Source organism: Onychomys torridus, chromosome 10 (assembly GCF_903995425.1).
Source record: "Onychomys torridus chromosome 10, mOncTor1.1, whole genome shotgun sequence".
In the NCBI taxonomy this organism is placed as follows: domain Eukaryota; kingdom Metazoa; phylum Chordata; class Mammalia; order Rodentia; family Cricetidae; genus Onychomys; species Onychomys torridus.
In genome coordinates this window covers 44,351,282-44,376,468 of record NC_050452.1, presented here as the reverse complement: position 1 = coordinate 44,376,468, position 25,187 = coordinate 44,351,282, and the positions used below count along the sequence as shown (strand labels likewise).

General features: G+C 45.3%; 1 protein-coding gene across 4 annotated transcripts in view; it reads right to left on the bottom strand.

The window, feature by feature from the left end:
• Pds5a (PDS5 cohesin associated factor A) overlaps nucleotides 1–24,323 on the bottom strand; it is a 114,375-nt gene extending 90,052 nt beyond the window's left edge. For 2 of the 4 annotated variants that reach the window (XM_036200407.1, XM_036200411.1), the window contains exons 1-2: nucleotides 23,986–24,323; nucleotides 22,946–23,120 (exon numbers count right to left, since the gene is read on the bottom strand). In XM_036200407.1, coding sequence (XP_036056300.1) covers nucleotides 22,946–23,080 — 135 coding nt within the window. In that variant the 5' untranslated portion in view covers nucleotides 23,081–23,120; nucleotides 23,986–24,323. Of the gene's footprint in view, nucleotides 1–22,945; nucleotides 23,121–23,755; nucleotides 23,885–23,985 lie in introns of those variants that run through there. The other 2 variants (XM_036200410.1, XM_036200409.1) reach the window with 2 other exon arrangements.
• Between the last annotated feature and the right edge of the window lie 864 nt (nucleotides 24,324–25,187).

Here is a 25,187-nt window from a genome sequence, read left to right as displayed (position 1 = left end):
AAGGAGAAATAGGTAAAATTTCCGGTGATGACAGGCATTCAACCATCATGATGGTAGTAGTGACACCAAGAACACACAGAGACAGACAGACACGCACGCACGCACGCACGCGCACACGCACACGCACACGTACACACACACACACACACACACACACACACACACACGTTTACATGTAGGTATATGTCAAAGTTTATCACATATGTCACAACAGCAATCTCTGACACCAAGCAAGTGAATGTCACTCATTAACAATAACATTTTGAAGTTAGTGTAGATCTCACAAATTAAACAGTAAACTTCTGAGGCTAGAGAAACTTGACTGTGTTCTTCAATGGGTCCTAAGTTCAATTCCCAGTGACCACATGGTGGCTAACAACCGTGGTGGCTAACAATCATCTGTAATGGGATCCGATTCCCTCTTTGATGTGCATGAAGAAAGACAACTCATACATAAAATGCATGAATAAATATACTTTTACAAGGTAAATTTCAGGTGGGCGGTGGTGGCACACGCCTTTAATCCCAGCACTTGGGAGACAGAGGCAGGTGGATCTCTGAGAGTTCGAGGCCAGCCTGGTCTACAGAATGAGATCCAGGACAGGCTCTAAAGCTACACAGTAAAACCTTGTCTTTAAAAAACAAAAAAACAGGGGCTGGAGAGATGGATCAGAGGTTAAGAGCACTGACTGCTCTTCCAGAGGTCCTGAGTTCAATTCCCAGCAACCACATGGTAGCTGTAATGAGATCTGGTGCCCTCTTCTGGCCTGCAGTCATACATGCTGTGTACATAATAAATAAATAAATCTTAAAAAAAAAAAAAAAAACAGCCAGGCGGTGGTGGCGTGCGCCTGTAATCCCAGCACTTGGGAGGCAGAGGCAGGCAGATCTCTGTGAGTTCAAGGCCAGCCTGGTCTACAAGAGCTAGTTCAGGACAGGTTCCAAAGCTACAGAGAAACCCTGTCTCAAAAAAACCAAAAAAAGGTAAATTTCACCAGACTCCCCCCTCTGTCACACTTCACACACCAGCCACAAGTCTTGTGGGAAACACAGTACTTCTGAAAAACCAGTTACAAATGTAGGGTTTCCTACAACTCTTTCAGGTTCAAAAATTTGCTAGACAAATGAATAGGAATCATTACAGTTTTATCTTAAAGGATGGAACTCAGAAACAGTCAAGCTGAAGGACATGAAGGCCAGGTCTTGGTATAGAGTAAGATTTAAAGAGGCAGAGCTCCTGTGTTCCTGGGGAACCTAGACACTCTTCTCTAGCACAGCAGTGTGCTCAGCAACAGGAAGTGTCTTTAACCTTCATGTCCAGCTTTGTCAGGGTCCCTCTGAACCAGTGAGATTCTTATTTCATCTCTAGCCTCCCTGGTCCCCCTGGCAGGTCAGGAGGTTAAAAGTTCCAGCCCTTGTACCATGTGCTTGGCCTTTCCCCATACTGTTCAAAAGCTGCCTCACTGAGAAATATTATAGTTTGTTTCAATCTCCCAGAAACAAGGACAAAGACCAAACAGTATCAAAATGTTCCATTGATTGTATTTCCGGTATACCTTAATAAGCCTAGTCTCTCTCTCTCTCTCTCTCTCTTTTTTTTTTTTAAATATTTATTTATTTAGTATACAGCATGTATGACTGCAAGCTAGAAGAGGGCACCAGATCTCATTATAGATGGTTGTGAGCCATCATGTGGTTGCTGGGATTTGAACTCAGGACCTCTGGAAGAGCAGCCAGTGCTCTTAACCACTGAGCCATCTCTCCAGCCCAATAAGCCTGGTCTTAGAAGCCAGGAGGAGTGATGGTACACATTAGAAGTCCGCATACTTGAGAAGCTAAGGCAGAAGAGAATCATGAGTTCAAGACCAGCATGAACTCAGGCAAAATGTAAACTACAAGAACTTTTTGTCAATTCACTCAGGGAGATTTTGTTAGGCCAAAGAAAATTCGGACTTTGCTGCTGACTGGACTATAATTCAGAGAACCCACTTTGGTGTTTTCAATTAAATATATCTGCATGTCCTGTGACCTAACAATTCCACCTAGGAGTGAACCCTAAAGCAGCTTCAATATTTCTAATAGAATATTCACACAAAGATGACCACAGAAATACTGGAAAAGAAAAAGAAAAGACAAAGATATAAAAAGAGAAAAAAATGGAATTACTGTATGCCAATAAAAATAGTATTCAAAGGGCAGCAAGAGCAGGGTGGTGGTGGTGTTGTACACCTTTAACCCTGCACTTGGGAGGCAGAGGCAGGCGGGTCTATGAGTTTGAGGCCAGCCTGGTCTCAGAACAAGTTATTAAATTGATCTGTGATCTTTGAAGAGAATTCCCAGCTAGACAGCAAGGCTGTTATAAACGAACAAAGCCCTTTAATCTAGGGCAGACTACAATGAGGGCTTTGAACATCTCCTTGCAAGTGATCCTGTGAGTATTTGTTTGTTTCCCCCTGCTGTGATGAACATTGACCAAACCAATTTGGGGGAGATGGGGTTTGTTTTTTATTTGGCTTACATTTCCAGGTCACAGCCCAGTGTCAGGGATGTCAAGGTGGAGCTAAAGCAAGAACAAGGAAGGAAAACACTTGCCGGCTTGCTAGTTTCCCTCCCTCCATCCCCAACCCTTCTGTTTGAGACAGGCTGGGATTGGGGATTTAGCTCAGTGGTAGAGCGCTTGCCTAGCAAGCGCAAGGCCCTGGGTTCAATCCTCAGCTCCATAAAAAAAAAGAAAGAAAGAAAAAAAAAAAGAGACAGGCTGGCCTGGGACTCACTATGTACAGCCCGTGCTGCCTCAGACTCAAAGATCTCCTACCTGTCTCCCAGGTGCTGAGAGTCTGCTAGCTTTCTGAGAGTCTTCTAACTGTCTCATCCTTAGTCTTTTTGCTCATACATGAAATGAAAACATTAGTTGGTTTCTTTCTCTTAATTTCTTTTATTATTAAACAGATTAAGAATTAGAAGAAGGGGGTTGGGGATTTAGCTCAGTGGTAGAGCGCCTGCCTAGCAAGTGCAAGGCCCTGGGTTCAGTCCTCAGCTCAAAAAACAAAACAAAACAAACAAAAAACAAAAAAAGAATTAGAAGGAAAAATTAAGATTCTAGTAGACAAGTAGGTCTATGTAGAAAAAGACAGATGGAATTAATTCTGTTGTAAGCTCTGAGAGCCAGGGGAGCATCAACACAGGGAAATTCCCTAGAAGCAGGATAAAAAGGCGACCACCAGGGAAGGAAACAGAAGCAAACCTCTCCCACACCAGGTTCAAGTCCACAGACAGCAGTAAAAGGGAAACTTAGCAGCCAGTTTTTTTTAAAAACTCAACAAAATGAAGAACTCAAGTGAAATTAACCAAAAAGAAGCAACTAAATTCAGATTCAAATGAAAGATATTTCTGACTGTACAAAAATAAAACATTATAAAATACCAACAAGTTACATAAGTTCCTAATTAGTCACAAACTACTGAAATTAACAAGAAAAACAGAAAATGTGAACCAATAGTAATGAAAAACCTGTGCAACAAGAAAACGACCAGGTTCCCTTACTGCTGAGTATTACTACTGAAACTCTTCCATATGAGGGTAGATTAGATTTTAAACACAATAAGGATATCATGAGAAAATTAGTATAGGGGACAGTGGTGGCACACACCTTTAATCCCAGCACTCTGCTCAAAAAAACCCATCAACCGTGAAGAGCAGGACAGCCAAGCAGCACCTTTCTGTGCCCTCTGCTCTTGCTCTGCTTGAATTACTACCTGCCTGGGCCTCCCTCAACCATGGGCATATAAGCCAAAAAATCTACTCTCCCCTACCACACCAACAGAACGCAAACTAGAATAGAATACAGAGAGAGACGTGTGTGTGTGTGTGTGTGTGTGTGTGTGTGTGTGTGTATTCTAAATTATATAATTCATACACACACACACACACACAAATTATTTATTATGACCACGTACAATTTATAGCAGGAATGCAAGGTTGGTTTAATATCTGAAACAGCAAGCAACATATAAATTACTACAATATAAAACAAAATCATGCAGCTGGGAGGTGGTAGCACACACCTTTGATCCCAGCACTGGGAAGGCAGAAGCAGTTGGATCTCTGTGAGTTTGAGACCAGCCTGGTCTACAAAGCAAGTTCCAGGACAGCCAAGACTGTTACACAGAGAAACCCTGTCTCAAAACAAACATACATCATGAAAATATTCAGAAAAAGTATTTCACAAAATCTAATGCTTTTTGATGATGAAAAAATACTCAAGAGCTATGAGGGTGCAGATGATTCATTTGTGGGACTCTGAGTGAAAAGCAGCAAGATCAAACATGAGAAACTGTATTCCAAGGCATAGACTGGAATCAACAAGGAAGTGACTCCAGTTCAAAAGCTTGGGAAAACAGAAAGACATCTAAGAAATCTAAGGAAGCAGTCTGTCATTTACTACTCCAATTCTGTACCAAAAAAGAGCTCAGATTTGCAGCTCTGGTGACAAAAAACTGACAGTCTTGACTACCAGAGAGACCCACAGCTTTCAGAAGCCTTAAACCCAGTGCCGGCCAGGACTGTGGACAGTGACTCCTCCTGCAATGGCTGATAGCACTGGAAAAGAATCAACTTCCTGCTACCCTCCTCTACTCAGAATGTATCAGCTTGGCACCACCAACAGAGGGGAACTTGTTTCTGTTTTTGAGGACTGAGCTATTCTGGAACTCTAGAGACAAGTCAGAGAGCCTAAGGACACCAGGTCACAATGTATAGCTAGGGGAGAAACATAAGCAGTAGTTGTGAACCCACTGAGAAGTTGGAACAGCAGAGCTCAGCTTAGACTGCTGGTGATCCTACTCTTTGTGTCAAGGAGTGAGACAAGACCAACCACCCATGGACTAATATGGAGACTCTGAGCTTTGAGCCATGCATGTCCAAAATATTGTCTAGTCTCTGGCACTACCTCACTACCAAGTACAGCCTGCTGCAAGGCAGGACTGAGACCCTTAAGGCCAAGCCTAGTGAATCTAGATGACTGCAGCTTCTTCCCTTCACGGGATGGCTTACAGAGGGACAATATCTGGAAACACCAGACCAGCAAACTGAGGGTCTGCTTCCCTCAGACCTGCTCCAGTGCAAAGCTCAGCGCTGTTTGCTTCGACCACTCTGATGTACTCAGGACACCCATCAACCTAGACATCTACTGCCTACCACCCCCACCTTCCCTGAACAAGATAGTAGACCTCAGGAGCCAGTGAGAACCTAACCAGACCAGTGGCAAAGAATTTTCTAAAGTTAATGTAGCCTGCAAAGACTGTAACTAAAAAGTACGAGGGGTGTTGCACTAACTAGGTGTTTTTGTTAACTTGACAGTAACTTGAGTTACCTGTTAAAGGATTGAAGAATTTGTTCCATTAGATTAGCCTATGCGGGGTTTTCTTAGGTGTGAACTGATGAAGGAGGCCCAGCCCACTGTGCCCATTCCTAGGCAGGAGGACTGAACCATAGAATAACTAACTGAGCAAGCCAGAGAGAGAGCAAACCAGTGAGCAGCACTCCTCTGTGATTTCAGCCTTCGCTTCTGCTTGAGTTCATGTCCTGACTTCCCTCAGTGAGGGACGTTCAGTGTGTGAGAGCATGTGCTGCCAAGCTGGGGACCCGAGTTTAATCCCTGGGATCTATGCAAGAAAAGGGAAGAACAGACTCCCATGAGTTGTCCTCTGCCCTCCATGAGCACACACTTTTTAAAAAATGATTGTAAAAAGGCAGGGCGGTGGTGGCGCATTACTTAAATCCCAGCACTTGGGAGGCAGAGGCAAGTAGACCTCTGTGAGTCTGATGTTCTACAGAGTGAGTTCCAGAACAGCCAGGGCTGCAGAGAAACCCTGTCTCTTGAGAGAAAAAAAAAATTAATGTAAAAAAAAAATGTATTTTTAATCCTACAAATAAACCTAGTGAAGTGGAAAGATTTCTACAATAAAAACTATAAAAACACTGGCCGGGCGGTGGTGGCACACACCTGTAATCCCACCTGCAAACTCAGGAGGCAGAGGCAGGTGGATCTCTGTGAGTTTGAGGCCAGCCTGGTCTACAAAGTGAGTTCCAGGACAGCCCCCAAAGCTACAGAGAAACCCTGTCTCGAAAAACCAAAACAAAACAAAACAAAAAAACCTCAGGCACAAATAATAAATAGTAGGTTATGTGTAAACATTATATAACCCTTAATGTGAAAAGGAGAGAGAAACTGAATAAAAAAAATGAACTCCAGGAAAGAGAATTTTATTTACATCTTCTATTGTTGAATCCAGGAATACAAATCCTCAAAAAATTTCTAAATCCAGAGCTCCTAAACTAAGAATTCAGATCTCCAGTTAACTGGCTTTCATAACTTCACAGAAAGACCAAATTCACACATGTGGTCTCAGCGTAATTACTGAAAGGAGCCCTTGTTAATTTACCTCCCCGGTGTTCAGTTCCATCAGACCTTAGTAGAATCTGGAACTCACATTTCAAAAACGTCTTACCTCCAGCATTCTTAGCTGCACAATTTCCTTTCAAGAACAAGTCTACCTATGAACTCTTCTGTCTGTCCTTAGCAAAACCATTTGTTGCCTTCAATATGGATTCTAAACCTCCAATCAGACTACGCAGTCACTCTTGCCTTACTGACCAATGATGTGGAGCTAAACAGTCATTTCAATCACGACCTAACAATCCCATATCACCACCCGGACTTCATTAACCTTCGGCACCGGATCGTTCCCACTGGTTAAAGACACCATGCCAACCAGGGCACTGTGCAATGCATATTTACTCATTCTACTCCAACCTCCAAAACTAACCTCTTCCTTACAGCACAGAAGGACACAAGTTGTATTTTGGGTTTAATCAAGATACCAGCTATGAATTCATGCTTTTCATGAACAGGTAACCTAAATTAAATATATGTTACTTATTCTTCTGTGACTGTAAAACAAAGACAAAGACAGAAACATAATTATGTAAAACTGGTTATTTAGACATAATAGAACAAAGTGCCAATTCTACTATTAGCAGACAAAAATGTCCATACTCCATCAATTCTAAGGCTCCTATTTTCATACCTCGAATTGAGATGTGTTTTACAAGATCACAGTAAGTGGCAGCAGAGGTAAGGACAAAAAACTTGTAGCTTATCTTTATACAAATTTTACTATGAAAACCCTGTGTTGCTAAGCATAACATTTATCTGTAATCCAAACACTTGAGGCAGGAGGATCATGAGCTCAAGGTCATCTTCTAATGTATGGCAAGATCCTTAAAAAAAAAAAAAAAAAAAAAACCAAAAGGGAGTTTCTAAATGTTAAAATCCACCAGGCTAGACTTTAATTGGTGAGGCACGCAAAGTCTTAAAAGCCTGTGATCTCTGCACCTATACCAGTAACCACTGGAGAAACAAGTCCAGCAGAACGGTTCATAGTTACAGTGTCAGCTGTGTGACCTCATGACACAGTAAGTCAGTTCTATTTTTAAAATGGAATGGATGCTCTCTGCACTAGTGACAACTGCTACTTCTGGCACTGAAGGGTAGAAATCAGAGTACCCTTCCACTAGTCTACTAAGACTGTAATTGTTCTGCTTCCACCTTCACACTTGGTCAGCTCATTTATGGCTTTGGTTTTTGTGAGAAGAACATATCTACCACAGAATACACACTAGTTCCACACACTGAGATTCAGATCGTCACCCAACCACTCTGAGCTGTTGAAGCAGATGAACCAGCTGAGGAAGATTTCACAGTAAGGGCTCAGCTGAGTGATCCTAGTACTGTAAGAACACCAGGTGGCTCTGGAAGAGGAGCAAGAGATTGTAGCTTCGGAGATCAGATGATCTAGACACACTTAGAAAATCCTAAGTGGTCAAGTGAGATATTTTGTTTTTAATTCTAATCCATTTGTAAGATAAAAAACAGTGCACTCGGGTAGCTACTATGGCACTGGAAAATGGCCTGTAGACATTCTATTTACTCTCAGTTTCTATGATTACCCTACAGTAAGCAACACTCTCAAGAGCTACTGTATAACACATAGTAAAAAGTTCATAGGGGCTGGAGAGATGACTCGGTGAAGAGCGCTTGCTGCTCTTCCAGAGGACCTGAGTCTGACTCCCTGCAGACACACTAGGGTTCATAACTATCTATAACTTCAGTTACAGGGGACCCAATGCCCTCTGCAGACACCAGGCACACACATGATGTACAGACATGCATGCAAACAAAACACCTATTTACATTAAATAAATTTAAATAAAAGTTCATCAGTGATGCTAGGTGTGGTGGTAAGTGCCTTTGATCCCCGACACTTAGGACGCAGAAGCAATGATCTCAGAGTAGAGTCCAGCAAGTTCCAGCGCCTATTACTTTAAAAAAAAAAAAAAAAAAAAAAGTGGGGTGGGGTGATGTGGGGGGACAGGACCTGGAGAGATGGCTCAGTTGGTCAAGTGCTTACTGTACAAGCATGACAATCTAAGTTCAGATCATCAGTGCCCAAGTAAAAGTTGGGGTGTGGTGACTCATGACTCATACCTATCATCCCAGGAAGGAAAGGTGGGAACTGGTAGACACAAGAATACCTCACGGCCTTGCCATCCAGCCGATCAAGCCAAAAAGGTGAGTCTCAAGTTCAGTGAAAGACCCGTCTCAAGAAAGAAGTAGAGACAGAATGAGGACAGTAATACTAACAGTGACCTCTGGCCTCCACTCATGTTTGCATACAAGCTTTCACAATCCCTGCTGCCATGTGCACATAAATGCATACACACAAAAAATAAAGTAGAAAATGAATGAAAACATGAAATGAAAAAAAATAAAGCCATCTAGATGTTATTGTTGATGACTTAGAAGTCCAACTGGGATCACATCTACTATGTAAGTAAGGATGACTTCTGGAAGGACACATCAGTGTCAGCTTTACTGACCCTCGCCGCTTTACAGACTGAGACTGACAACCCCAACACTAGTCATGTATTAGCAGGCTAAGGCAGGAGGACTGCTTAAAGCCAGTCTGCACTACACAATCAGACCCTGTGTCAAATAAAACAGAAAGTCAAGCTCCTTCAGCAGAATGTGTAGGAACCTCCACTTCACCTTCCTTCTAGATGCTAAGGTGCTGTTTTGTAGCATCAGTTTAAATGAGAAGAACAGGAGAGCATGAAAAACATTTGGAAACCCATAACATCTGCCTTCACAAGTAAATAACCTACTTTTATTAAGTAACATTTTTTAAAATCACTAGTAAAACTGTACTTAATTGTGAGTTCTGGGCCATCCTGGGCTATATAGCCATTAAAATAATAAAATACCACCACCTTTCACCTTTTGACACATACCAAAAAGATACAAAATTACATCAAGAAAGTATATGTCTACAATTATACAGTATATTTCTAGAACTCTCAAGTATTTTCTTTGTATCAAGATCACCAACCCAGCAGTGGTGGCTCAGGCCTTTAAACACAACACTCAGGGAGGGAGGCAGAGGGAGGCGGACCTCAGTGAGTTTGAGGCCAGCCTGGTCTACAGAGTTCCAGGACAGACTGAACTACACAGAGGAACCCTGTCTCAAAAAAAAACAAACATCACTTAGGGTGGAGGAGTTGGAGAGATGGCTTCATATTACCTGTAACTCCAGTCCCAGGGAATACAATGCCTTCTTTTGACCACAGGCACTGCGTGAATATGGTACATATACATACATGCAGACAAAACACTGATACAAGTAACATAAAAATCTAAAACAAGCCGGGCGATGGTGGTGCACGCCTGTAATCCCAGCACTCGGGAGGCAGAGCCAGGCGGATCTCTGTGAGTTCTAGACCAGCCTGGCCTACAGAGTGAGTTCCAGGAAAGCCGCAAAGCTACACAGAGAAACCCTGTCTTGAAAAACCAAATCTAAAACAAAGGAGGGCTGAAGAGATGGTTCATGGTCAAAAGCATGTACTAATCCGGTAGAGGCCCCAAGTTCAGTTGCCAAAATGCATGTGGCTCACACCACCTGTATATAACTCCAGCTCCAGGGGGATCAAACACTTCTGGCCTCTGAAGGCACTTGTACACATGTGAACATCACACACAATCAATGACACACCTGCACACAAGCACCAGGTGCTATTTAAGAACTCAAAAACTCGACAACAACCAATCTAGTTTACAGCATGCTGTTTATCATGAGTATTTAAAGCACTTGGGGGGGGGGGGTGGCGGCTCACCAGTTACATACACTTCCTAATCTGGGTTTGGTTCCCAGAACCCTGGTCACTCAAACCATCAGTAACTCCAGTTCTAGGAGATTTGATACCTCCTTCTAGCTTTTGTAGACACGAGACACACATATAGTATACATATTCACTCACATCCAGGTAAAACACGCATGCACATAAATAATTTTTTTTTTTTTTTTTTTGGTTTTTCCTGGAACTCGCTTTGGAGACCAGGCTGGCCTCGAACTTACAGAGATCCACCTGGTTCTGGTTCTGCCTCCTGGGTGCTGGGATTACAGGCGTGCGCCACCACTGCCCGGCATAAATAAAAATTTTAATCTTTTAAAAATAAAAATCCTCTAATATTCATTTAAAATGAGTAAATGCTCATTTTGGTACTTAAATGCTCACTTTAGGGCTAATAAGATGATTCAGTAGGTAAGACACTTTGCTGTCAGGTCTGACCATCTGAGTTCAATTCCTGCACTCATACTAGGCAGAAAAAGATAACTGACTCCATTTGAGTTCAATCCCTGGACTCCTATTCAGTAGAGAGAGAGAACTGACTCCTTCAACTTGTCCTTTGGCTTCCACATGTGCACGCACGCATGCACGCACACGCAATAAATAAATGTAACTTTTAAAACTGGGTGATAAACCCCACTTAGATTCAAAGATAGTATAAACAACATGTAAGTGTGGAGTGTTCAGGATTTCTCATGTTAAGAAATAAAGTGGGGGGGGGGGGCTGGAGAGATGGCTCAGAGGTTAAGGGCACTGGCTGCTCTTCCAGAGGTCCTGAGTTCAATTCCCAGCACCCACATGGTGGCTCACAACCACTTGTAATGAGATCTGGCGCCCTCTTCTGGCCTGCAAGGACACAAGCAGACAGAACACTGTGTACATAACAAACAAACAAATCTTAGAAAGGAAGAGAATGGAAATGGCTCATAGGCAGCTTGATGTGTGAGCATGAAGACTGGAGTTCAGATCCTCAGCATCCACATTAACAACAAAAACAGCTGGGGGTCTGGACAGATGATTCAGAAGTGCACTTGCTGTTCCTCCAGGATCAAGTTTGGTTCCCAGTACCCTTATCATGCAGCTCAAACAACCTGTAACTCTAGCTCCAGAGGATCCAAATCTCTCTTCTAGCCTCTATGGGCACTCACATACATGTGCATATGTTCAAACAGACACAGACACACACAGACACATAGACACCCCCCCCCCAAAAAAAAAAAAGGTGGGCATGGCAGTCCACACCTATAATCGCAGAGATTGGAAGACTAAGATGGGCTAGAGGAGTGTCACTAACCTGGCAACCTTGCTAGTTGGTGACTTCCATGTTCAGTGAGAAATCGTGTCTCACAGGAAAGGAGAGAGAGGGAGGGAGGGAGGGAGGGGTGATAGAGAAAGACACCCAACACTGACTCCTGGCCTCTATATACAGATCTACACATATGAACATACAGGTATACGCATACCACCATACAACACTTACAGCCACAGGTTTCTATGACTAATGGTAAACACCAAAAGCATCTTGCGGATGAAAGGGTTTATTTCATCTTACATTTTACAGTCTATCATCAAGGAAAGTCAGGGCAAGAACAAGGTAAGAGCCTGGAGGCAGAAACTGAAGCAGAGACCACAAGGGAGCTACCGGCTTGCTCTCCATGGCTTACTCAGCCTGCTTACTACCCAGGACTACCTGCCTAGATGTGGACTCACCCCTAGCAGGCTAGGCCTCCCCACATCAATCATTAATCAAAAAAATACCCACAGACTTGCCTACAGGCAATCTGATGGAGAGGCATTTTCCCAAATTAGGTTCCTCTTCCCAGATAACTCTAGTCTGTGTTAAGCAGATAAAAATAAATAGGAGCTGGAGAGATGGCTGAGCAGCTAAGAGCACAGACTGCTCTTCCAGAGGACCTAGGTTCAATTCCCAGCACCCACGTGGCAGCTCACAACTGTAACTCCATCCAGTTCCAGGGGATCTGATACTCTCACATAGACACACATGCAGACAAAACACCAATGTATATAAAGTTTAAACAAACAGTATCAAAAACAGCCAATACAAACATACACACAAAAGTAGAACAGCAGCATATGCCTATGATCCTAGAACTTGGGAGGTGGAGACAGGAGGATCAGATCAGCAGGTCAAGTTCATCCTGGATAATCAGTTGGAGGCCAGCCTAGGCAGTATGAGCTGTCTAAAAAAGGGAGGGAGAGAGGAATATACAGGAAGGGCATGATGGGTCTTAACTGTAATCCCAGTATTGAGGCAAGAACCTAAAAAAGTTCAAGGCTGGATAACCAGACTGTTTCCAATCGTTAAACTTACAAATCAAATAAAATGCTAGTAAAAGTTGGTTCTGTGGGTAAGTGGCTTTGCCACCAAGACTGAGTTCAATGTATAGAACCAACACAGCAGAAAAAGAAACAAACTGCCATGAGATGTCTTCTGACACACAAACCATCAAATCAAATCAACTTAAAAAGCTAGTTTAAAGGAGTAAACACATGAGTAAATATAAATGAGGCCAAGGAAAAATAAATACGCCAAAAAATAGGAATATGAACTTAGTGATAAGGATGTGCTACTTTGAACACAGGTATTGCAGTAGGGTAGACTGTGATGAGGGGTGAGCTGGGAACTCTGTCCCTTCCAGTTAATTTTGCTGTGAACCTAAAACTACTCTAAAATAATAGTCTACTAAAAAAGTAAACCATAAGAAAAATGTACAGAACTGAGACAGTAACGGTGGGACATAGAACAAAAAAATGAAGAAATTGTAATGAAAACTGAACAGACAAAATGGTCAACAGTAACTCTACACAGGTCTAAAAGGAATTTCATTACTGCCTAATTTTTACTATTTTCTTTAAAGATATTTACGAATGTTCTTCAAGAGGACATATTCTAAATAACTTTGGAGGGACACACATCAGAAAGCTGCTAAAAAGTTTCAATTTCACTTAACTAACAACATGGTACTTTACACGTCCTTTGATGCGGCAAATAAAACTGCAGAGCCAGCCTAGATGCCTCTGTGAGTAAGGGTACTTGCCATGAAACCCCCACAACCTGTGTTCCACGTCAGGAAATCACATAAAGCTCAAAGAGAACCAATCCACAAAGTTGTCTTCTGACACATGCCATACATAGCACTTGTGTGCCTATGCACATACACCACAGACACATACACAGTAATAATAAAGCAAAACAAACTGCAGGGAAATCTTTTCCTTTTTTTTTTTCTCCCTTCGTTTTTCGAGACAGGGTTTCTCTGTGTAGCTTTGTGCCTTTCCTGGATCTCACTCTGTAGCCCAGGCTGGCCTCAAACTCACAGGGATCCGCCTGCCTCTCTCTGCATCCCAAGTGCTGGGATTAAAGGTGTGAGGCACATAAATGAAACTGATAATAAAGATGTAAACTTACCTTTGTGTTTACATTAGGATAGCATGAATGTTTGTTTATCGATGTTATAGAAATCTGGTCCACTTTATAAAAAGAAAAAATCCTAAATATGAAATAGAGGGAGCTTATGCGGTGAGTTTCAACTGGAGGAATCAAAACAGGCATTTGACTTACTGACTAAATAAACCTAGGTTTATTTCCTAGCTCTGTATATTGAAAAAACTTAAAGAAATTATATCCTATGAGCAAATACAAAGCCTAGATTTTTATTTATAAATGCTACCTTCTACTAAAACTGGAAATAGGGCCACTGGAATAAAAGAGCTATCCAAATCTGGGCCAGGAAGTACACTAGAGTAACACCTTAGACAAGTAAAGGGCTCACTCCTAAAGACAACTGCACAGGGATAGGTGATCCATTCTTTCCTGAGCACCTGGCAAGATGGAGGAAGTGGAGCAGCAGCAGTGGGCTTCCTCGAGTTCACCTACTATGACATGGACCTGACCAGCTGCTGGGCGTGGCCTGCAGGCAGCTGCCGCCACTGTACAGCATCTGCCAGAGGCAACCTCTCAACAGAGGTCTGCAGTGGATGCTGTGCTCACTATTTGGCAACAGAGCAAGGTCAAGGAGGCAGCACCCATGGAGAAGCCAGAGATGGTGAAGATCCTCTACCTTTAGGACATCATCAGCCTGCTGCTGGAGGTGACGGGAAGCAGAGTGGACTTGGACAGCAAGCCCTTCAACCATTTCCATCACCAACACCAACTCAATGAAGCATGGCTGGACTCCATCGGTGCTGCCCTGTCCTCCCACTTCATCCCCTGAAGGAGCTGTGGCCAATACAGACTGTGTCCAGTCGAAGGGGAGGTAGAGGCCAGCGTAAGGACAGTAGGGCTGGAGCTGAGGAATGAAGCTCAGTAGCAGTAGAGCACTTGCTTGATTCAATCCTCAGTTTGAAAAGGTAGGTTCTTCCTTCAGATTAACACAGAGGCTCAAGAACTCCCAGAATCAGGAGAATTAATGTAAGCTCCAGGCCAGTCTGGTCCACACAGTAAATTCCAGTACCAATTAGGGCTATACAGCAAGACTCTATCTCAAAAAAAGAAAAAAAAAGGACACTAATATTAAAAGGATACCAGAACCAGCTGGGTGGCGCATGCCTTTAATCCCAGCACTTGGGAGGTGGATCTCTGCGAGTTCAAAGCCAGCCTGGTCGACAGAGCGAGATCCAGGACAGGCCCCAAAACTACAGAGAAACCCTGGGGGGGGGGGGGGGAGGTTCCAGGGCCAACACACTCAGAAAACAGAGTATGAAATGTTTCTAAACATGGTTAATCATGATAGGTTTTTGCCGACTTAACACAAACCAGTCACCTGAGAGTCAACTGAGGCACTACCTCCATCAGACTGGCTTATAGGAATATCTGTGGGGCATTTTCTTTTCTGGGCTTTTACTTCTTGTTTTTTGAGACAGGGTCTCACTGTGTAGTTCTGGCTGAACTGGAAAATGCTATGCAGACTGGATTTGCCTGCCTCTGCCTCACTAGGGGCATTTTCTTAGTGCCATTTCTGCATAGGTAGTCCTGGGTTGTATATGAAAGTTGAGCAAGCCATAGAGAGCAACTCAGTAAGCAGAGTTCATACTTGGGTCTCTGCTTCATTCCTTCCTTGGCTTCCCTAGATGAACCATAGTCCAAATAAATCCTTTGCTCATCTAAGTTGCTTTTGGTCAGCCATTTACCACAGCAACGGAAAAGCAAAGAAAGACAGCTAGAAAACAAGTTATCCTAATAAGTTATTTCTTAAAGTACTACTTACTAATTGCAAAGGAAAAGAAACTTATCTTCACAATGGAGAGAACTGACCAAATTTGACCAAATATTAAGCAACATACCTAAAAGAACAAATGATATGTGTTTCCCAATATAATGCAACAAAGGACTATTCTATTCAGCTCTCCCTGAAATAGTATACTTGCCATAAAACTTTAAACTAAGTGTAAGCAGGAAGAAATAAGAGAACCAGAAAAAAGAACCTTAAGACCCACTGCATGAATGCATTAAAAAGGTTATGGTTGAGCTCAGCAGTTAAGAGCACTGGCTCCTCTTCCAGAATACCAGTGTTCAATTCTCAGCACCAACATGGCAGCAGTCCACAACCATCTGTTACCCCAGTTCCGGGGGATACAATGTCCTCTTTTGACCTATGAGGCCACAAAGCACACACATGGTACAAAGACATACATGCAAGCAAAATACTCATATTCCTAAAATAAATATATCTAAAGATAAAAAAGGTTATGTCAGGGCTGAGGCTGCAGCTCAGTGATAGAACACTGGCCAAGCATGAGCAACTCCCTGAGTTCAAATCCCAGTACATGGAAAAAAGATTTAAACTAAGTATTAAAGAATTTTAAAAAGGCCAGAATCAAAGGAGGATAAGGAAAAATGAACAAAATTAAAAGAAGTAAAAAAGAAATTATAAATATTTATACTACTATATTAGATTTAAGGTAGAGGAGGAAAAATTAACCTTTAATATCTTTTTTTTTTTTTTTTTTTTTTGGTTTTTCGAGACAGGGTTTCTCTGTGTAGCTTTGCACCTTTCCTGGATCTCGCTCTGTAGCTCAGGCTGGTCTCAAACTCACAGAGATCCACCTGCTTCTGCCTCCCGAGTGCTGGATTAAAGGTGTGCACTTGCCGCCGCCACCACCACCGCCCGGCCTTTAACATCTTAATTTCCCCCCCCTAAACAACATATTTCCAGTACTCTGACTACAGAATGGGGGATAAACAGAACTGTTTAAAACTTGCAGGCCAGCTAGCGTGGTATACTCAGGACAGCAGAAAGGGACCTGGCCGCAACAGGTGAAAAGGAATAACTGACTCCCAAGAATATTCTGACATCTGCAAGTGAACACATGCATACAATTTTCTTAAAAATTTAAATTAAGAGTAGGAGGGATTAAAAACCTCTCACTCAAAAGTGAACCAATCTGATCTAGCACCTGTGTTCATGAAGCTCGCACAGAGATGAGTCAAAGAAACCAATGTCCAGGACACTGACAGAACTTCAAGTAGGGCCCGAAGGAAGTGGCCCACACCTGTAATCTTAGCACAGGGAGGCAGAGGCAGGCAGATCTCTGAGTTTGAGGCCAGCCAAGTCTACAAAGTGAGTTCCAGAACAGCCAAGGCTGCAGAGAAACCCTATCTCAAAAAACAAAGCAAAACAACAACCCCCCCACAAAACAAAACGAAACAACTACCCAATAAGAAAGAAATCTAAGACACTTCCCTTAGTAAAAACTGACACCCACAGCCAAAGGATGTCCTGAGCTATATAATGTGAACAACCTCTAAAGCAGAAATGAACCCAGTATATTCAAGGGGAACAAAAGAAAACCAAGTGTAACTGAACCTAACAAAATAAAATAGTCCTCAAAAACGGAAATTAAAATTTTACTATGGCCAGGCATTATGGTGTACTATTTCAACTCCAGCACTTCAGAGGCTGGCAGGGCTATGTACAGGGACCATGTCTCAAAAAAAAATTTTTTTTACTATACAAACTTGAGGATGCCCTGAGTAAATAAATGCCCAGCATAAACCCAGCAAAGAGGTGTGCCTGCTTTATAATGCCTTGGAAGGAGAATGAGAAATTCAAGGCTATCCTCAGCTACACAGCAAGCTTGGGACCAGATGAGTCAGCCTACCTGCCCACCCTCTCCCTCTCAAATCAACTCTTGGGCTGGTGAAATAAATGGCTGAGGGAGGAAAGACCGAACCTGACCACCTCAGTTTGATCCCCAGAACACATAACGGTGGAAGGAGAAACAACCATACAAAATTGTCCTACCTTCCCACACATGTGCTGTGGAATGCTCCCCCCACACACATTTAAATTTAAATAGCTAATTTATAATATTAAATGTAACTAAATTGTTAGTCACAAATCTTTAGTCCTATCTAGTAAAAATGCCTTAGGTACAAACTACATCAGAACCAAAACAAATAAAATGCCAATGCCCTGGATCTGCCACTAATCAGCTTTATAACTGATCCTGATGAGTGCTTCGGACATAATTTTTGTTGTCTGTTAAAAGGGGGTTCCAGAATGTTTTTAGGATCCTTCTAACTTTACAATTACGAAGCTAGTAGTAAGTGAAAGTACTTTGCAACGAAGTGTGACAATCTGAGTTCAACCCCTGGAACCCAAGGGTAGAAAAAGAGAACTATTTCAGCTGGGCGGTGGCGGCGCACACCTTTAATTCCAGCACTCGGGAGGCAGAGGCAGATGGATCTCTGAGTTCGAGGCCAGCCTGGTCTATAGAGTGAGATCCAGGAAAGGCGCAAAGCTACAGAGAAACCCGGGGGGGACGACTATTTCAAGTTGTCCTCTGACCTCCACATGCACATCAAGGCACAGTGCACCTATGCAGATACACACTTTTTTCTTCAATTATGGAGTTCATGCAGTGGTACATATTTGTAACCCCTAGGACATAAGAGGATCAGAATTTTGGGGGTAGCATGGATATATATATATATATATATATATATATATATATATATATATATATGTCTCAAATATCTCTCAAAAACAGATACCATGAAGGGGAAAAAAGGAACAGAGACTGAGGATATGGGGTCAGCTGGTAGGGTATCAGTCAGTTTAGCATACATGAAGTACTCAATTCAATCCTCAGGCATGGGGTGTGTGTGTGTGTGTGTGTGTGTGTGTGTGTGTGTGTGTGTGTGTGTGAGAGAGAGAGAGAGAGAGAGAGAGAATTTCAGATGTCAAGTTAAGATCTTAAGTTCAAGTCCAGGCGGTCTACGTGATTATTTTGTCTTTAATAAAAAAACAAACAAAAAAAAGATGCCCTCCAGGATTAAGGATTTGGTTCAGTGGTAGAGAGATTGCCTAGGAAAAAAAAGAAAAGAAAGGCAACCACCTTCAAATCTTAGCATTTGAGAGACAGAGGCCAACTTTAACTTGCAAAAGAATTCATAAAAAAAGGATAGCTAAGCCAATGTTGTCCTTGACCTTTTAGTCAGTAATATTTCTAATATTTAATCCATCCTTACGTGGACAATTTCCTAACTTCCTGCTTTTAAATTTTCATTGCATTTTATTTCATGGGGGGGGGGGTATCCATAGCTTCCATGTGGGGGGTCTGAGGGCTTGTGGGAATCCATTCTCCTGCCAGCATATAGGGTCCCAGGGGTCCACTCAAGCTTTCAGAGTTAGCACACTTACCTAACGAATCATCTAGCCAGCCCCAAAATTCCCGGGTTTTTTTTGTTGTTGTTGTTGGTTTTTTGGTTTTTTGAGACAGGGTTTCTCTGTGTAGTTTTGGTGCCTTTCCTGGATCTCACTCTATAGACCAGGCTGGCCTCGAACTCACAGAGATCCACCTGCCTCTGCCTCCTGAGTGCTGGGATTAAAGGCATGTGCCACCAACACCCTGCTTTTTTTTTTTTAAAGACAGTCACCCCAGGGTTGGGGACTTAGCTCAGTGGTAGAGCGATTGCCTAGCAAGGGCAAGGACTTGGGTTCGGTCCTCAGCTCCAGGAAGAAAAAAAAAGACAGTCACCCCTAACAATTCAAGGTTTTAATATTCTTTTATCTAATTTTATTTATTTTTTAGGACAGGGTCACACTGTATATATACTCCTAGCTGGCCTAGAACTCATGTAGACCAGGCTGGCCTGGAACTTACAGAAATCCTTGAGTGTTGGGATTAAATGTGAACACCACCATGCCTGACTATTTCAATTTTTGTTTTGTTTGAGACTGGGTTTCTCTGTAGCCCTGGTTGTCCTGGAACTCGCTAGGTAGACCAGACAGACTGTCCTTGATCTCAGAAATCTACCTGCCTCTGCCTCCAGAATTGCTGAGATTTAAGGCATGTAGCACCACCAGCAGACTTATTTCCATATTCTTAATTTAAACACTTAATCAAAACCAGATGATTGCTAGGACTGGTGGCACATACCTGTCATCCCAGCACATTCAAATCAATTCAATCAGGAGGCCAAGGAAGAAAGATCTGTGAATCTAAGACTAGCCTGAGCTAAACCATACTACCCTGTCTCAAGCCGGGCAGTGATGGCACACACCTTTAATCCCAGCACTTGGGAAGCAGAGGCAGGTGGATCTCTGTGAGTTCCAGGCCAGCCTGGTCTACACAAAGTAAGCTCCAGGTAAGCCAGGGCTGTTACACAGAGAAAGCCTGTCTTAATAAACAAACAAAAAAGAACCTGGTCAAACCTGGAGTGAGTCGCCAATCTTAGTGGCACGTGTCTTTAATCCCAGTACTCTGGCAGAGGAAGCCAGCTTGTTCTACATAATGAGTTCCAGGACAGCTGGGGCTACATAGAGAGACCCTGTCTCAAAACACTAAAAAATAAACAAATTGGGGTGAGGGGGAAAATACACAGGACAAAAACACATACAGGTACAACGCTAATTTTACTGAACAGCTTTATTTTTCTTAGTTGTTCAGAGTCATACTCAAAATACCATATACGTATATACTTTACTAGACAGGAGGATTTTACTGTGTAGCCCTGGATGTCCTGCAACTTGCTCTGTAGACCAGGCTGGCCTCAAACTCACGGAGATCCACCTGCTTCTGCCTCCTGTGTGCTGGGAGTGCTGGGATTAAAGGCCTGTGCCACCACTGCTGGGCATATAATCTTATGAAACATTTACGAAGTATCAGTACACCACGTAATGAGATTCATTGGGAGGAGGGAATACTAAGTGACCAATGCTTTCCTTACAAGTATAAGGACCTGAGTTGGAGCTCCAATCCCAGCACAGCATAAAAAGCTCCACGTGACCAGAACAAATGTAATTTCAGTACGAGGATTCTCCAGGCTTACTGGACAGCCAGTGAACTCTAACTTAATTAGTGAACTCCAAGCCAACCAGAAACCTTGTCTCACAGGTGGACATCAGAGGTGTTCTCTCAAAGGACAGAGGGTAATAATACCCAAGATTGTTCTCTTGCTTCCACAAACATACACAAAAAGACCTATGTACCTACATATAAAAGTAGGCATACACACACACACACACAATACATACATTCTCAAATAAAGATTTTAGTTGATTTCCAGGCAATGGTGGCACACACCTTTAATCCCAGCACTTGGGAGGTAGAGGCAGGTGGATCTCTGTGAGTTCAAGGCCAGCCTGGTCTACGGAGTGAGGTCCAGGACAGGCACCAAACTACACAGAGAAATCCTGTCTCGAAAAATATAAGCAGTGGAGCATGGTGACACTTCAAAGGCTGAGGAAACTGAGGAGGTCTGAGACCACCTCATCTCTACAGAGCAAGTTTCAGATCAGACCTTGTCTTGAAAACAACAAAAAGATTTATCTGCTTTAGGCTGAGGTGTAGCTCAGTGGTAGAGCAGAGCCTGGGTTTAATATGCACTGCCTACACATGCACCCTCGGCACCCCAGTAAAAAGGAATGGAAAGAAAACAGGAAAGATGTTTTAATTAAAGTACTGATTCTTTCAAAAAGGCAACAAATGGAAACTAAACCATGGAAATACTTTAAACACACAACCCTTACTAGATACTATACTCAGTTCTAAGTTCAGGACCTAAAAATACATTTTATAAGTGGCACAAAGGGGCTGGACAGATGGCCCAGGGGTTAAAAGCACTGGCTGCTCATCCAGAAAACCCCAGTTCAATTCCCAGCACCCACACAGCAGCTCAAAATTTTCTAACTTCAGTTCCAGAGGATTTGAAACGTTCACACAGACATAAAGGAAGGAAAACACCAATGCACATTTTTTTAAAAAGTTGCACAAGGCAGAAAAGTTGCCAACAATGTTTCCTGCCTAGCCTCCCACCATGTCTGATTTAACTTTGAAGCATCTTTCAGTACAATGGTCCTCAACCTTTCTAATGCTAACTAACCCTTTAATACAGTTCCTCATGTGGTAACGCCAACCATAAAATTATTTTTGTTGCTACTTCATAACTGTAATGTAAATATCTGATGAGCCCCCTGTGAAAGGGTGTTTCGACTCCCAAAGGGGGTCGCAACCCCCAGTTTGAGAATCACTGTTTTACCAGGATGTGGTATAACTCCAGAATTTGGAGAGTGGAGGCAGGAAGATGTTGAAGACCAGCAGGGCTACAGGAGACCTCTCTCTAACAGCTCACCTGACCCATTATTTGTCTCTAGTTCCACTGTCAAGGCCCTACTTCCAAAGTTTAACATCTTTCACCTCAACTACTGCTGGTTTCCTAGCAAGACGGATCCCTCCGCACCTCCCTATTCCAAACAAGCCCCAACTCTGACATCCAAAACGCCTACAACATCCCCTGGTGAATCAAAAGTGCCCCAAAGTGACAATCACTGCTTGAAGCTGACTCCCAACAAAAACTGTCCTCACTTGGTAAGGGTGCCACCACAATCAACGTTCACAACAACAACAACAACAAAAAAAAACCCCAAACTGACCAATGCAAGATTGAAACATAAAATGATGTTAAGGACTACCACATTTACACCCATCACAGAAATAACAAAAATACAGTTCTCAAACTTCTTGGGCATTAAAATCATTTCACTTTAAGCTCCAATTTCAAAAAATCTGTACCCTCTCTAAAGTTTAGCCGCACGGTATACATAGTTAGGCTTCCAGATATTCGAAAATTGTAAGAAACTAGAGGGGTGGGGAGGAAAGGTTGCTTGTGGGCTGCAGAGATGGCTCCCTGGTTAAGAGCACTGGCTGATTTTTTTCAGAGGACCTGGGGTTCAATTCCCAGCATCCACATGGCAGCTCACAACGGTCTGTAAATCCAGTTCCAAAGATCCAACACTCTCACAGACATATATGCTGGTAAAAAACACCAATGCACATAAAACAAAAAAACAAAAACCACTAAAGAAAAAGGTTGCTTGTGCTCACACCAGTCTTACTTGGAGTTGATGAAAATCAGGAACCTTCTAGGGCAAACCACTACTTACAATTAAGGGTACAAGCCACTTAAACAATATTCACTAAATGAAATGGATCCCAAGGAGAAGGGAAGCAATTAAACTTGGGTGTTTTGTTGTTGTTTTGCCTAACAGGATAGAAAATAACCACAAATTTCCCACGATACTTATGTCCTTTCAGAACTAAAGATGTCTCCAACTTGGAACAATACTTTCTTTAAACTATCTTTAAAAACTCCCAAGGCCAGGCTGAGTCGTCCAGCGAAACCACGCGAGTCAGAAAGCTACCCGGAGTGCAGATCATCGACCCAGACTCTTACCTTCAGACGTTTGATCATTTCGTCGGTGGTGATCTTGTCGGTGATTTCCTTGACTCCCGGAGGGTAAGCGATCTTCCCGTCCGCACTCACGACGCCACAGAGGGCAGCGGCAGGCTTCGGCTGCGTGAAGTCCATCCTGGGGGATAACTTTTCTTTCACAGTCCTCTACCGGCCTCTATCGGTCAGAGAATCAAAGTTCAGCGGGAAAGGGGCGACTTTGTAACCTCTTTTTCATTTCAAAAACCTCTAATCTGGGGAGAACCCTTTCTTCCCCCGAAGCCGGGGACCCCCTCGCCACTCGCTCCTTCCCTGGGACTCGGATCCCGCTGGGCGTCCGCCGCCCCTACCCGCTCCAGCCCCGGAACCACCCGTGGGCTCTCGGCTGCAGCCGCCGCGGCCGCGGGAGGTGCCCAACAGCGCCCGGAGTTTCCTAGCCCTCTCCTCACAATGAAATGCACCCCCGAGCACCTAGGTCGGAAGTTTGGTGGCCCCGGGGGACCGGTGAGGACCCCAAGGCCCCAGCTCGGCCCAGGAGAAGCGGCCGGGTCCCCGCCTGGCCGGTCCCCTCGGGAAAGGAGACGCGAGGCCTAGAGGGTTCAGCTTAGGCCGCAAAACTAGGTACCCAAGAGGACCCACGCGCGGCGCCGGCGCCGGGGAGCAGAACGCCCCGGCCGCGCCGAGCCCCGGGCTCCCCCCACCCCACCCCGGCGTCCCCGCCGCGCGGCCGCCCCTCCCCGGCGCGCCCGCCACCCCCGCCAGCCGCCCGCGGCCCGAGCCCCGCGCCAGGAAGCGGAGGACGCGGCTCCGCACTTCGCATTTTGTTCCGTAACTTCAGCAACCGAGCCCGCCGGCGTCTCCCGCCCCTCGGCCGCCCGGCGCCACCCCGGCACCGCCGAGGCCTGAGCAGCGGCCGCTCCGGACAACCCCGGCGGGCCTCGGCGCGCGCCCTCCCCGCTGCGGTCTCCCCCCCTTCTTCCGTCCCTCCCTCGCCACCGCCGCCGCCGCCGCCGAGGGCGCGAGCCCGGCCGCCGCCGCTTTACCTCCTCCTCATGCGGGCGGACGGTGCAGCGAGCGCCGGGCCTCTCTGTCAGGTGGTTGTGCCGCCGCTGCCTCCGCCGCCGCCGCCGCCCCTCGTCGGCCTGCACACAAAGCGGCTCCGCGGGTCCCGCCGCCGCCGCCGCCGCCCGCCCGCCCCGGAGCGGCGCTGGGGCTGGCGGTGCCGAGGAGCAGCCGCCGCGGGGGGAGACGCGGGGCCGAGCGTGCGCCGGCCGGGGCGACACTGCCGCTCTCCGTCGGGCTGAGGAAGCGCAGCCTCGGCCGCGACTCCCTTGCCGAGAGCCCGCGCGCGGGTGCACGCCCGCTCGCGCGCCCCCCCGCGCCCGCCCGCCCGCCCGCCCGCCTGCCCGCTCGCTCACCCGCGCCGGCTCGCCCGCCCGCCCGCCGGCCCGCCCGCCCGCACCTCGCGCCCACCCGCACCCGACGCCCTCTCGCCACCGCGGCGCGCTCCCGGCCTGCCCGTGCCCCGCGGAGCCCGAGCCCCGGCCTCGCGCACGCCCAGGGCCCGTCACGCGAGCGGCGCGAGAGCACGCGAGAGCACCGCGCGCCTCGCTCCCGCCCCTTCTTCCGCCGGCCGAGCCCCCGCCTCCCTCGGGCCCCGGCGCGGCCGCGCGCGGGGTCGGACAGCGCCGCCACCCGTTTGGCGCCAAGACCTGGCCCGCGCGGGCGCCTCCGGGAGGCCGGCCCGGCGAGCGGGCGCGCGGAGGAGGAGCCCCGGTGGCGGGAAAGCGGACCCCGGGAGGGCGGCGCCGGCCTGGGGCCGCTGGCGGCCCGCACGGAGTTCGAGGCTCGTCCGGTGGGGCGGTGAGAGCGGGCGGGCTGGCTGACAAATGGTTAATAATTCCGCGGAGACGCTGCCGGTTTCCCCTCCCGAAGGCGAGGCAAAGTTTTTACCGCGGGGCGCAACGTGGACTGCGGGTTCTTGTGTCTTCGCCCCTGGAAGCACCCTGCGACCTTAGACTCCTGAACGTTCTGAGTTTGCCGAGCTGCAAAATCGGAAGTTAGCATTGGGGACGCTCTCAAGCTTCTGGCCTCCCCGTCATTCTGGGTACAGGCTGAAAACACGCAGCAGGGTTTCTGACAGTGGAACCCAGGAAATAAAAGAGAGGGGGGTGTCCTACTGATTTACAAATACCGGGGTGAGTCGTGTGAATGTGTGAGACCTCATTTTTTTTTTTTTTTTTTT